Here is a 13,908-nt window from a genome sequence, read left to right as displayed (position 1 = left end):
GAAAGCAGATTGTGCTGCCACCTACTTAACTCGCTGAGTTTGTTGTCCTAGAGGTTCAGAAGGTGGGAGAATGGATGTGGACTGCCTTTCATTTTGGTCCAGGACAAAGCACCTTTGGGAGGATGGACAAGCTGTTAGCAAACACTATCAGTGTAAGAAGCAATGTACTGCAAGACTTCAAGAGCTAGCATCTTTAAAAAGCCTAAGGTACGTATGGAAATGTTATTCAGCAATTTTCATGTGCTTTCAATGATCTCTTTTTCTGCAGTTTTTCTTACAGGGACACTTTTACCCATATCATATAGCTCAGAAGACACTTTTCTCTCACAGTGTACAGGAAAGACACTTGCAGCTTTGCACCCTGCAAGAACAATGAAGAAACAGAGGTATTTTGCCATGTAACTCTATAAAATAGAGTTACAGTGACTCTGTGGTCTTAGTTTTCATAAACAGCATCCTAACTCCAATTCATTTGACAACAATAGTCTCCTGGCTTTATTATTTTCCTTTACTCCTTATATAAGCGCAGTCTTTAAAACAATATTGCAATGGCTTCAAATAATAGGCTAGATTCCTTTGTCAATATATTTCTGCACAGCTGTTGAACATTTATGTTGTTAGCTAGCATTTTAATTTTGTCTCAGGAAGAAGCTCTTAAAAAGACAGGAAAATTGCTAAGAGCTTAGAATAGAGTGGCTTTTGTGACCCCAGACAAGAGAAATGGCATAACTGCATATGACAAAAAAGTACTTACAGACAGTTCTATGATGACAGACAGTTCTTTACATGATGACGTAAAGGTTTGAGCTACTTAAAATTCCAGTTCTTACATGAGCAGCAACTGTATTCTTTCCATCTGTGAGGAGAAATAAAACACTAAGAAAAAGAAAGTATTTTGTTCCCACTTCCTATGCTATGCAGTAGACACAGAGCTTTAGAGATGGATCTGGCATCTTTAAGCATGGTGTTTATAGTTATTTAGTGAAGCATATCATTGCCCTGTGGGGAGCAGTTCTCCCTATTCCTTCAGATCCCATAATTCACAATTCAGCACATCTTCAAACTGTAATTAACATCAGCTCGTAACTGCCAGGGAAGATGTGTGCCAGATGTCTCTTGACTTAAGGCTGCTTTACACGCTGCCAGATGACAAAGAGAGTTTATGGTAATGGTAAACTGGAATTGTAACATCCAGAATAGCCCTTAGTTACATAGATAGCACCACCTAACAGCTAAGGGCCGTGTAATTTGTTTTGGAAGAGTGGCTCTGGCTAATACAAATACCTTTCTTTGTAAATGAGTAACCAAACACTCAGAGATCGTTCTACTCTCTGTTCCTGTGTTTATTCTCTCCATTTTGTATAGCGTAATTTTGCCAGAATGCACTTTTATCACCTCATTTTTGGACTTCCATTTTGCTATTTTTTGCTTTCCAAATGGAAGAAAACTGGAATTAATGTGCAACATTTCTAGTTACAAATAAAATAGGAAAATTCATTGCAAACAAAAGGCAATACCAGAAAGAAGGGTATCTTTTCTTTGTTTGTTAAAATAAATAATTTTTTGCACTATTGTTTTAAGTTAGTGAATATATTTTTAAAACATTTCTGTTTATATAACACTGACTTTGAGGTTTTCATAATATAACCTCCAAAATCAATATTATCTAGAAGGTCAAAGTTACATCAAGAAAGGAGAAAGCATGGGATAGAGGTGCAGGAAAAAATAGAGTATCATAATGGAAAGGTAAAAGAAAATAGGTTTTTTTTTTTTTTTTTTTGGTTGGGAGATATTCCATTTTTGTGAAAATTTTGATAGGATTGGAGCAATATGACACAGTTGTAGTGCATCTTCTTGTTGCCTTCTTCTTTGAGTGTTATCAGAGAATTATACTGTGGTATTTGATACATCCTGAACAGAAATAACTACTACAGAATCACCAGGAAAATTTATTAACCAGAGGGTATGCTGGGTATGAAGTCTTCTCTGACTAGTGTCCTTTCTGTAGAAGAGCATATTAATGACATTATTGCCTGCTGTCGATGAGAAATCTCAAGCAAATTTTTAGGTCTGTGCATGGAGCCAAAATTAATTCTGTAGTACTGAAAGTCCATGCAGGGTTACTTGGAAAGAAATGGTTCTTAACCTACCACATCAGCAATCTGTGCTAATACATCAAGTTCAATCATTTTGATTCACACAGTCCAGAACCAGGCATCTCTCAAGTGACCTTCATGGAAGATGTGCAAGCATATAGGAAATGAGTCTGGTCAATAATTCACTAAATTTGGTCAAGAAGAAACCTGACTGCCTTCCCTATTGCTGCAGGGATGTCTAACTTATTTTGCGTAACATTAAAACAAAGTGGTGGGGTGAGAACTTGGAACACGTGCTACAAGTAAATTCATCTTGTGAAAAGAAAATTTCTTTTGTCCTTTTTTTACACACAATTGAGGAAAAAAATAATGCCTGTTCTGCAGAGATGTTTTTGAAATAGAAAGATGTAGCATGACTTCCTTCAAGATCCAATTTAATTGGAAGGCAGTGTTGTCTTGGTTCAACAAGACAGGAGTCTGTGAAAGAGGGCAAAGCCTCCTGTGCAATGGAGAACGGCAAACCCCCCTCCCTCTGAATTACCAGGATCTTTAAATTAAAAGGCTCTCAGGCAAAGATATGGGAATGGGAGTAACAATTCTTTACTAGGAGAAAACTAGACAACAATTTAAAAAGGCAAATGCAATCGGTACAAACAAAACCAGTGAAAAAGTCCAGAACCTGAGGATTCGGGGTGCCAGTAGCAGTCCTGCTGGGACGATTGCTCCCCTTGCAGTGGTTGGTGAACTGCAGCTGCAGTGGTGATCTTTAGAAGGGTATAGTTTTCCTCTGAAGATCTGGTGGCAGTGGGGCCGGTCTTCCTCTGCGCCGGGGTTGCCTCCGAGCTCTGCTGCCGTCGCCTCAGCGCGCTCCGGCTGCTTCGCTGCGAGTGCCGCCGAAGAGAGCTGCTTCTCTGGGAATCCCGCGAAGAGAGAGCACGAGCTGCCTCTCTCCCCAAAAGCTACCCCTTTATACCCAATAAAAGAGTGCTTGGCTTCCCCCTCTGGGTGGAACATCTCACAATAGCATGGTGTTATGTTACCAGCCCTGCATTGAATCAGTCAATGGCCCACTAACAAACCATTACCTCTTAGGAGCAAAACCGGTTCTTGGGAAAGATAACAAAACCTGTCCAACAGGTTTGCGTTCAACAGATGGCAAATAGAATACAAGCTTATCTTACAACCCAGGACAAGTGTAGTGCTGTCCATTTCCTTTGACTTCATCTGCATTGGATGCTCTGTGTGTTTGAAGGTAGAAAAGGTGCTTTCTGATGGACGCTAAATCCTCACTTTCCATGATGGTGCTAAAAAGGAGCTTGGTGCTGATGAAAGGATGACATTGATCAGCTTTTCCAAAGGAGATGTAAAGAAGATCAGGCCAGATCAGAGGGTGGTGGGTAACTTTTTATTTGCTTTAAGGAAAATAAAATGATTAACTGATTTTCCAGCAAGGTTCTATAATTTATCTTTATCTATCAGTTCTGAGAGAAACTGATGAGGAAGGGTGTTGGTTTAACAACCCTGAGCAGTGAAAGTGCTTAATCTACAAAGACAGAAATGGAAAGGCTTGAAGGTAACAGTCAAAGAAGAAACAAATGTGTAGCTGGCTGAGCAGGAGACCAAACAAAGGCAAGGGGCATGGGCAGCCCTCTGAAGCAAGGACTGGTTTTTATACGTTTGTAGAGTAGGTAGCACGGATGTTTCTTACATGTCGGCATTCTGTGAATATAAAAAGCTAATAACAGTGTGGGCTAAAGTGGAAATTAGCGAGGTCTTTGCAGCACTGGGATTTTTTAAAATTAATAGTTCATGGATGAGAGCATAGAGGTGGGAGGATGACTTTCATGTGCACACTGCTCTCCTGCAGGCTACAGAGGTGAAAGTAGCATCATATGGACCCAACCATGAGGGTGAATGAGAGAAAGGAAGAGCAATGTGAACATAGCTACTTTTATGGATGACATGCAGAATATGACCTTGAAATGACTTTTTAAAGATGGCTTACTTTTGAGCACATTGTTATGGTTGAATCTGTTTATCCAAATATTGTGAATATGCTGCTATCATCTCACTCGCCTTCCAGATTTGTTATTATGCAGGTGCACAGACAACTCACACTGCTTATCCAGATGTCCTGGAGATACTGCAGTTCACTAATAATCAGATAGGTATGCAAGATCTCATAATATGAACTGTTGTATGTCCAGATTTATTTCTATTATGAAAATGTGGTATGAATTCTGACTCCAACAGATTGGGTATTTTCTTGCCATTTCACATTGTCTTTACATTTCACTTTCAGTATATTCCATCGCTTCTCAGTTTCCTCCTACAAAACAAATATAATAATGGAATGTAAATTTAGCTCTTCCAATCCTGATTATCTGATTATACAATTATTTTATTTCTTTTACTAGTATTGTAGATATAACTCACATCCTGCATACTGCAATGTCCCAAAAAATACCCTGATCTAGCTTTGTGTAAGGCAGCCTGAAAGAATACTAGACAGACTTTTTACATCCTCTTTTCTACAGAAAAACATTATCCCAATGGCACACAAGAAATTGTGCTCCCAGATCACACAGTGAAATGGCTCCACAGTGATGGACTGAAGGAAACTTTTTTCTCAGATGGCACAGTAGTAAAAGTAGAAAAGTAAGTCTTGTTTAAATAACAGGGATCACATTTTAGACACTGATATAACAGCACTGACATTCAGAACTGTGGTTGGATTTTGCATAGTTGGGAAATTTCCAGATGAAGGGGAAAAGGATTTGTAAGATAACAAGAATTTTGCAAGAACACGGCACTGAAAATTCACTTCCACCTTGAATGATAGGTGATGATTCACCACTGGTAAAATTACTGTGAAATATTCCTCATTTAGTTCCATGTAACTTTACACTGGCCAGAGTAGCTGGGAGATCAGCAGTTGTCAGTGTTAGCTATATGGGTACTAAAGGACTCAGGACGAGGACTCCTGAGCTCTATTCCCAGGTGTTTGGCTCCCACTCTAATATTGGGCGAGAATTGAGATTGTCTCAGTTGGTTACAGCATGGTATAACCATGCTATTAAAACCAAGGCTGTGGGTTTGATCCCTGAAAGGGTTATTCAGTTAAGAACTGGACTTGAGAGTCCTTATGGGTCTCTTCCTAGTTATATTCTGTGAATCTGTATTGTCTCTCTATTCCTCCATACAAAATGAGAAAAACATCTTTGGGACTCTTATATGTCTCTTCTGAGGAAGAGGAAGGATCCTGATGTAAAATAGATTTTCTGCTTGCAAAATGCCTTGAGATCCCTGCATGAAGTAATGTAAAATTTGGATCTCACCATCCATTAGCTATTATATTATGTATTGAAGTCTTTTTGTGTGACCAGATTTCTAATGCCATTCTATGTAAATCCTGAGGTTTTCCACTTGACGTTATTTTCCTATTTCATTGAGCTATGTTAGACAACTCTGTGAGACAGGTTAATAAAAGACAGTTTTCTCCTCACTTCATTCATTCCTACTACTTTCAGCAGCAGAGATAAACTAGTGGTGTTCAGTGATGGCCACAGGGAGATTCATGCTGCGCAGTTCAGGAGGAGAGTACCTGGATGGCACTGTGAAAGTTGTGTTCTGCAATGGCAGACAAGAAACCAGGTGTTCCATTGGACAACTCCAAATCAAGGATGAGAGGGTAATCTCATCCTAGAGAAGAAGTGATTCCTCCCTGCAGAAGGCTGCGCTGTACCTATGTAGCTCAAAGCATTTTTTTATCAAATCAGAATTGTTAGGAAGATCTAACTTGTGAAAGTGAATGGATGGATCTGTAGGGCTGAAAGTACTTTGGCTCAGCAGCTGGTGTTTAGATTGGAATAATGTTACCTGAATGAAATTAAGACTGAAGGAGATGCAGTCACACCCTTTTTGTATATTCATTAAATATTAAACATTAAAAAAAACACCCAAAGTACTTTTCACCAAAGTGTTTCTTTCATGGTACTGATCACTCTTTCTCTAGTTTTTCTGTAATTTTATTGTGAAATTGACTATAATTAATAACTATGTTATAAGAACCCCAAATGTACATTCAGTGCTGCCTTATGCTGACTAGAATAAATCTGCATGGGGTATTTATTTCCTGAGTTAATAATCAAAAAATGTGGGGAAGTGATTGATGTCTTCTGTTTGTTTGGGTTTTTTGAAGCAGAATTTCCCAGTGTGTATCAAGGCTTATCATGAGCTGGACATTAGACCAAACCCTGAGCAGGAGTGGAGAGAACAGTCACAGCTCTGGATGTTCCTTACAACCAAAATTACTCAAAATTTATATGATCAGAATCTAAAAACTCTGCCTTATGCATTTGAAAATAAAATTTAATGTTTATTCCATCCTATTGATTATTTGGATCAAAGATCTGGATCTTCTGAATCTTTCTTCTTCCTCCAGCAGTCTTTCCTCTTTGTTGCTTTGTCTTTGAAATAACCTTTCCCACTATTGCTTTAATGCTTCAGTAATGCAAATATATTTCTGGTCAGTGAATCTCTCCATCTGTAAGGTTCTTTGGATGGTACTTGATACTTAGAGGGATTAATAATTTATCAGCTGTTGCTTTTAGCTGCCTTCCCCATAGACTGCCTGTCAGAAAGCCACAGAATAGTTTGGGTTGGAAAGGACCTTAAAGATCATCCAGTTCCAACGCCCCTTGCCATGGGCAGGGACACTTTCCACTAGACCAGTTTGCTCAAAGCCCCATCCAACCTGGCATTGAACACTTCCAATAAATTTTTCCAAATCACTGAAACTCTTCTATTGTAGAGCTCAGCTCATTACCTGCCCTCTGACTGAGATACCAAATTTTCTCCTTATGCCCTTCAAATTCCTGTAGTAACAAATACACTCTCATAGCATGCTGCTTTAGCCTTTTCTCACATCTAAGTGCAAAAATTGCAACATTTTGGAATTGCTCTCTCTTCTCTTCTGTTTCCCAGGGCTCACAATCAGCAAATCACCACTCAAATTGCAGAGTATCTTTCAAAGAAAGTGCAAGATGCACTGCTGGTGTTGATCATACACATACTTCAGTTTATCAATTTAATTATGAAGATGTGATCATTTTGATATCAGCTGGTGTAATAATAAAATTGTATTGTTTTCCCTTAACTGCTTCATAACACTCCTGCTTTCAACTACAGAAATAGTTAATATATTTTATTTGTTTTGTAAAAGAAAACTCTAACTAAGATAAAATCAAGACATAATTCTTTTCTATGTGTTTCAGTAGGAATTCCAGTTTGTGCTACCTTATGCTGACCAAAATAGGTTTATGTTGATCTTTTTTCCTCAATTAAGCATCATAAATAAAGTGAATGTTGCTAGTGTTTTCAGTTTGGCTGAGAAATTAGATAGGATACCAATGTTTTATAAAGGACCATTTTTTATTTCCAAGAATTCCTCTAACAAAAGGTTCCTGTTCTCCAGTTAAAATGCTGACATTCTTTTTATTTCTGTAGTAAATCAGAAAACAGGCTTTGCTTGCAGCTTTTAGCCTTAAATCACTGTTTACTCCTTGCTTCATTCATTAAGCACTCTTGACTCTAATTTCAGGAAAAATTTTGGAATAATTTGGACCTGCACAATGTGTGACACATGGGGAATATGTGCAAGGCAGTCCCTAGAGCTGTACACAAGGGTGACCCTACTGAAGATTTTGTAGCACTTTTGCCAGCCTGTGTCTGACCATGGTTTTACCAAGACTCGTTTTTCCAGGTGATATTTTATAGTATAATAATGAATGGATTTTTGACATAAAGGGCACACAGTGGATTTGGAAACAAGGAGGCAGGAAATTCACTTGCATGAATGACAATCTCTGTCACGTGTGTTATAACTGAGAGTCCTTCATAGATGAGCTCTGACACATCCCACTTTGTTTTTGACAGGTTGATTCTCACATCCTCTCTCCTCCACCTTCCACTTGCCTCAGTTAACCAGAAGGATGACTCTATCATTTACAGTTCACAACTGTAGGAACAAAAATAACTCCAAAATAATCCAAATTAAGTGTGACTGCATATTGTGCTTAAACTGTAGCAACACACAGAGCTGCTTTTCGATGGTTTTTGTCCTGGAAGATTTGCAATGAAATTGTCATTAATCCTTCAGGGAGATAGAACACATTTGGGTATTACCACTTTTGTCTTTTCACAGGTTTTCCTCGCATTAGCAAAGACATGCTACAGCCAGGATTTGGCCGCAGTTTTTTCACATTTAGAATATGCTGTGACTTGTGAACAGAGCTAGTTCCATTCAGACAGCCAGTGGTGTGGGCCTCTGGTCCGTATCAGAAGAAATATATGTGTGATTAGGTCATAGCTGCAGAAGTCAGGTGTAGGTAACCACCAACTGAGCTGGGCAGATTTGTGTGGAGAATGCCTAACCTCCTGGGATTTGTTTATTCTTAGCTTCACCTTTTGTTTGGAAAGGTATTTTGGGCACACTATTTTTTTCCTGCATCTGGGAAGTCAGTGTTTTTCTTGGAAGTGCCCTGGCAGTTTTCTTAGTTAGGACAGGCACCTTAGGAATACATCCTCTTCAGCGCAGGTTGTGGAGAAGATGCAGAAGTACATTTGGCCATTTTTTCATAAGCAAGTAAGCCAGGCACTCTCAGCAGCTTCGCTCCAGGGCACACACCTTCTGCCAGCCTTCATCCCAGCTACTTGGTTTGGCCTGGAAGTGTCAATCTGCTTGTAGTTCAGCAGTTCAGCAATACTGTGGAAAAGGTTTCTTACAGTGTCATCTATGGAACAGCCTAAACACAAGGCTGGATTTTGGTGGAGTTTTAAAAGCCAGGGTTTGAATTTGTCATAAACATTCTCATGGAGATGGAACTCCCACAGCTTCAAGATATCTCTTGTATCATAGTCACCTGTGTTCACTTCCATCTTACTTTAAGATGACTATCTTTGCACTGCTGCATTACTGGCACATTAACTCAGTATGTTACCCTGCTCTGAGCAAACTCTCTTGGCTAAGGTCATAAAGCCCAATGCAAAACAAACAGTAGACAGTAGAGAAATGCCTATTGATTTCAATTCTCTTTTCCTCCTCTGACATGTACTGATTTAACTCACTGATAATCTTCTGCTCTTCCACCGATGAGCTCCTCCAATTCCTGAGGAGCAGGGCATATTCTTGTCTCATCACTTCCCTCTCAAAGAAATAATGTTCCATAGAAATATACATTAATTCAAAATTAAATACCATTTCCCACTGTCTACAGTGGTAGCAAATGATGGACCCCACCTATTTTTATTAGTAGGAAGTGCATTTTGTGTTACATTGCACAGAGCAATTCTCATCTAGACAGTTCATGAAAGGTGCTCCTCCCTACCCAGCTAGTTCAACATACACAAGGCTCAAACTAAAGACCTGTCCAGCTGGCTGGTGGCATAGAGGAAAAATGCCAATGGATCTGTAGATTTTTTCTCTCAGGTTTATTTTTCTGGAAACCTACAGTGGTGAAACCCTACAGTCTAATTGTCCCTGAAGATTAGACTCCGTATTTAGGGCAGAGTTTGTTAGATGAGAGAAGTATTTGATCTGAGGACCATTCTGAAAAAGCATTTACATACCAACCCTCACCTTCTCTCCGAAAGTAGCAAGCAAAAAAATGTGAATACAAAGTGAATGGTCTGTATGCTAGACAAGATCCTTTCACATCCTGTTATTGTAGTGGCATGATTGCTTTTTATTTTCAGGTTGAGTTTTAGACTCCAGAATGAGTAATCTCTGCCTTCCAAACAACTACAGAAAAAAAGAGAAAAAGTCACATTTGGATATACTGCTGTGAACAATGTGCAGTTGAGTTGGGGAAGGATAGTTTTCTATGGAAAAAACCCCGTTTATTGAAATGCAAAACTTTTTTTCCCAGAGAACAAATGTAATCTTTTGATAGCTTTAATTTCACTTTAATTTTCTTGCTTTGAAAATATCAGAATATCCTCTTTTAATTTTTTAAGAGACAATGGTTCAGGAAGACTTTTTTAAAATGTCAATTTAGTTTTAAAACTAAAAGCTCAAATATGAAATTAAATGCTTTGCCATTGTCAAAATGTAAATTCACATAATTCAAGTCAATTCAAGTTTCACAAGTCACAGAATAGTTCAGGATTCTAATCACTTTATTTGAATGTGGAAAAAAAAATCTTTTGGGAAGGAAAAACATGTTTCTCTCTCTACTCTCACATTTGGGACTCTCTCCTATGATGTACTTATGTCATAGCTGTCCAGTGCATAGAGAAGTGTCCAGAAGGTTTTTTTTCAGGAAGGCTGGGAAGCAGGACATTGGGGTTAGAAGCTTAAGGGTACCACAGGACTTTCTTTCCTGTGAATCCTTTGCTCTCTAGTGTGTGGGTCAAAAATAGTCCTGGACCATCTTACATTCTGTAGTGAGGGAATTGTTGCCTAAAAAAAGAAGGGGTTTGAAGCAAGCTTTAGTCCAGGGTGGGAGGAATAAGGCTCCTATTGGAAAGAGGAGGCATCATTAATGGCTGAGACTGTGGCCAAAATTTGAACTTCTCTAGACAATGTCTTTTCATATAGCAAAATAATATGTAATTCTCTATTCCAATATTAATATGTATATGAATATATTTAGTGATGTTCTACAATTAGACCTGCAGTAACCTTCAATCTCAGTTTAAAACTGGTGTTGGAAGGGAGGCAGCAAGATCTAAACTGCACTGGGATTATTCCTGAGCATCCCCTTATAGATAAAAGACAGACTGAAGCTGAATTATCCTTAGTGAGAGCTATCCTTGAGTGAGGGTTTATAGGGAACTGGAGATAAACATGGAAAGCAGTTCCTAAAGTATGATCATGATGTGATAGGCCTTACATAAAATACCATGAAGCAGAAGTAGCCTTGCTGTGTCTGTTGCAGTCAGTCATTCTTTCCAGCCCCAGAAATTCGAGGTTGCTGCTGAGCTTACATACAAACCTAATGTGATGATCCCAGAAAATGATGGTTATTTTTCCTTCTGCTATATTTCCTGGGAATTCTTTCCTTTGCCTTCTTATTAAACATGTCACATGCTAAGTAAAAAATGAGTAACAAACAACAAGCAAAAAACAACCAACCAGAAAAGAAAAAAGACAGACCAAAAAACTCAACCATACCAAACTAAACAAGACTTACAGGTTCAAATCCTGGGGCAAACATTCTTAAATTAAGAAAAAAATCATGTAGTTTGTCACAGCCATGGTAATAATTTGGATGAGTCACCTTACAGACTGCAGTTAGCTTTGTCTTTTCTGCACTGCTCAACAATGCTCTTAGCAGTGTTTCTGCTATAGAACATGCAGCCAGTGCGTGGTAAACTGTGCCATCACAGTCTCCACTAGGTAATCATAAATTAAGCTGTTGATAATGTCTGAACAATGAAGATTTCTTTGGTAGTTTGTTCGTATCACCTTGTATTAATGAACTTCTTTCATACCTCTGGCATTCAGGGAATTAAATTAAACTTCAACATTCAGGGAATGCCAGTTTACAGGAAATTGGCTTACCAAACCTAGATATAACAAATGTCTGCTTCTATTTCCCAGATAATTAAGTGCCAAGAAAGGAAAACAAACCACTTTAACTAACAAAGAACACCTATCAACTTTTGAGAAAGCTGTATCACATATTAGCAGAAGCTCTGGAAGTGCAATTATGAAGCACTGACACTACGATTAGGCATCAGTCTAAATGAATGAAGATAAATTTCACTCACTTCACTATGTATAAATGTGTGCCCAGGTGAACCCTCATCTTTTCACCAGCCTTCATTCCCAATGGGTTCTATGTTCTGCCCCTTCCTTAATAATTTGTAAACCCACCCGTAAGTTTGCAGACATTCTTCCACAATGCGGAAACTACCACAGCTGTCTCTGACCATGCCCCAGTATGACACCCATATTCTGCTGCTGCCAAGCAACACCCAGAAGCAGAGAGCTTGGAATCATAGAACCAGAATGATTTGGGTTGAAAGGAACCTTAAAAACCATCTAGTTCCAACCCCTCTGCATTGGGCAGGGACACCTCCTGCTAGCCCAAGTTGCTCAATGCCCCATTCAGCCTGGCCTCTCCCATCAGGAGAGCAGAATGCCATTCTCTGTGACATTGTGGAACACAAGAGCATTCAGTAGATAAATATCAACAGGCTTATTATCCATTGCCTGACTTAGAGCTCTTGAAGGTTTCAGGCACATGACTGAGGAGGGATTCACCTGGGTACCCCTGCTAGACTGAAGCAGGGCTCGTGGAGTCTTTCTTGGCCATGAGAGAGCAGATGTCTCATGCCACAGCAACCTCAACTACCATTTATTTTCATACATTTCAGTGAATATATGTTGCTAGCTGCCTAAATATTTTTTATATATACTATGCAGCAAAATCCCTACAGCCTTTCCAATAAACAAAACCATATACGTTTTATAACTGTGTATTGGCCATGCATAACAATGTAAGTGACAATTTTCATTTAAGTCATGTCCAAGACTGCTTGGCACCTTTATATTCATCCTGTTCCAGGCAAAGGCACATTCATTGCATTGCTGCCTGTAGCTGTGGCTTTCATTCCCAAGGTAACAGAACTTTTCCTCATGGTCCTTGTGCAATGGAAGAGTTGTCATTCAGGAAATGACTACATAAAGTCTTGTCAAAAGTCAAGAGTGAAAACCAGCTCCTTAAACCACAGGCCATAATGTTCTATCTCCTGTGCTGATTCAATGTCAGTGATACTGAGGTCTCCAACAAGATCAGAACATCTTTTTGCTGCTCCTTTGCCCCAGACTTTTATTGCTGAGCATGGCTTCATGTGGCATGGGATATCCCTTCCATCACTCTGTCTCAGCTGTCCTCGTTTTGCCACCTTCCAATTTCTTGGGCACCTGCAACCTACTCACTGAGGGGGAAGAGTGGAGACATAAAGAAAACCTGAATGTTCTGCAAACACTAGCCAGCAATAGCCAAAACACTGGTGTGTTATCAGCACTGTTTTAGTTATAAAAATCTGAAACACAGCACCATATGGGCTGCTACAAAGAAAATTAACTCCATCCCAGCCAGACTCAGTACAGAAGTAAATAGAGAAACTACATTAAAGAAAAAAGCCTATATAGTGTCTAGGTAGGGGTCATCTTTTTGTTCTGAGGTTGTAGAGCATCTCATGTAGCAGTATCCTGACTTCTTTATTGTTACAAATAAAAAGTTATTACATTCACACAGATGAGTTTTCCATCATGACATTGACCTCAGAAATCCTCTTTGCTTCACTTGCCATTGAACATCACTCTGTCACAGAGAATCAGAGGAGGATTCAGAAATGCAATGAAACATGATGCTGTGTTTCTTTATGAGAAGGAAGCAGTGTGGGATGAAAATCAGCAGCAGCCTAGAATATCCATCTGTGCATGCTGGGCAGATAGGAGGCTGTCAGGATCCTTCAGCCACAATAGTTTTGCCATTTGTATTTCCAACAGAGAGATCAACAGCATGTCTTTGAGCTGACAGGGCAAAGGTGTAAGAGAAAGCTGCACATGTGAGGCAGCCCGCCTGTCACCTTCTTTTCTGCCAGACATAATGAATTTTACTTTATTGTATGAGACCTGGAAAAATGCTCATCATGTGAAAAGCCATGAATCAACACAAGTGCAGTCTAAAGGGGAGTCCAGATGGTTAGGAACAGAAACATAAGAAAGATGGCAAAGTAGCATGAAGTTTGTTGCTGTTTAAAAGACATAACAATTTGGGGATTTTTGTCACACAAA

General features: G+C 39.2%; 1 protein-coding gene across 29 annotated transcripts in view; it reads left to right on the top strand.

Annotated features, from left to right (window-relative positions):
- Positions 1–13,908, top strand: part of LOC144245975 (centrosomal P4.1-associated protein-like) — an 81,570-nt gene that overhangs the window by 10,778 nt on the left and 56,884 nt on the right. For 5 of the 29 annotated variants that reach the window (XR_014954314.1, XR_014954313.1, XR_014954312.1 and 2 more), the window contains exons 1-3: positions 3,286–3,489; positions 4,180–4,264; positions 4,634–4,754. Coding sequence is in view for 3 of the 29 variants with exons in the window: in XM_085576831.1 (XP_085432957.1) it covers positions 3,430–3,489; positions 4,180–4,264; positions 4,634–4,754 (266 nt within the window). In the remaining 26 variants the exon portion in view is untranslated. Of the gene's footprint in view, positions 1–51; positions 4,755–5,626; positions 6,084–13,908 lie in introns of those variants that run through there. The other 24 variants (XR_014954318.1, XR_014954326.1, XR_014954317.1 and 21 more) reach the window with 17 other exon arrangements.

This window comes from Lonchura striata, chromosome 3, assembly GCF_050655825.1.
Source record: "Lonchura striata isolate lonStrDom1 chromosome 3, ASM5065582v1, whole genome shotgun sequence".
Lineage (NCBI taxonomy): Eukaryota > Metazoa > Chordata > Aves > Passeriformes > Estrildidae > Lonchura > Lonchura striata.
This window is presented reverse-complemented; position numbering and strand designations above follow the sequence as displayed.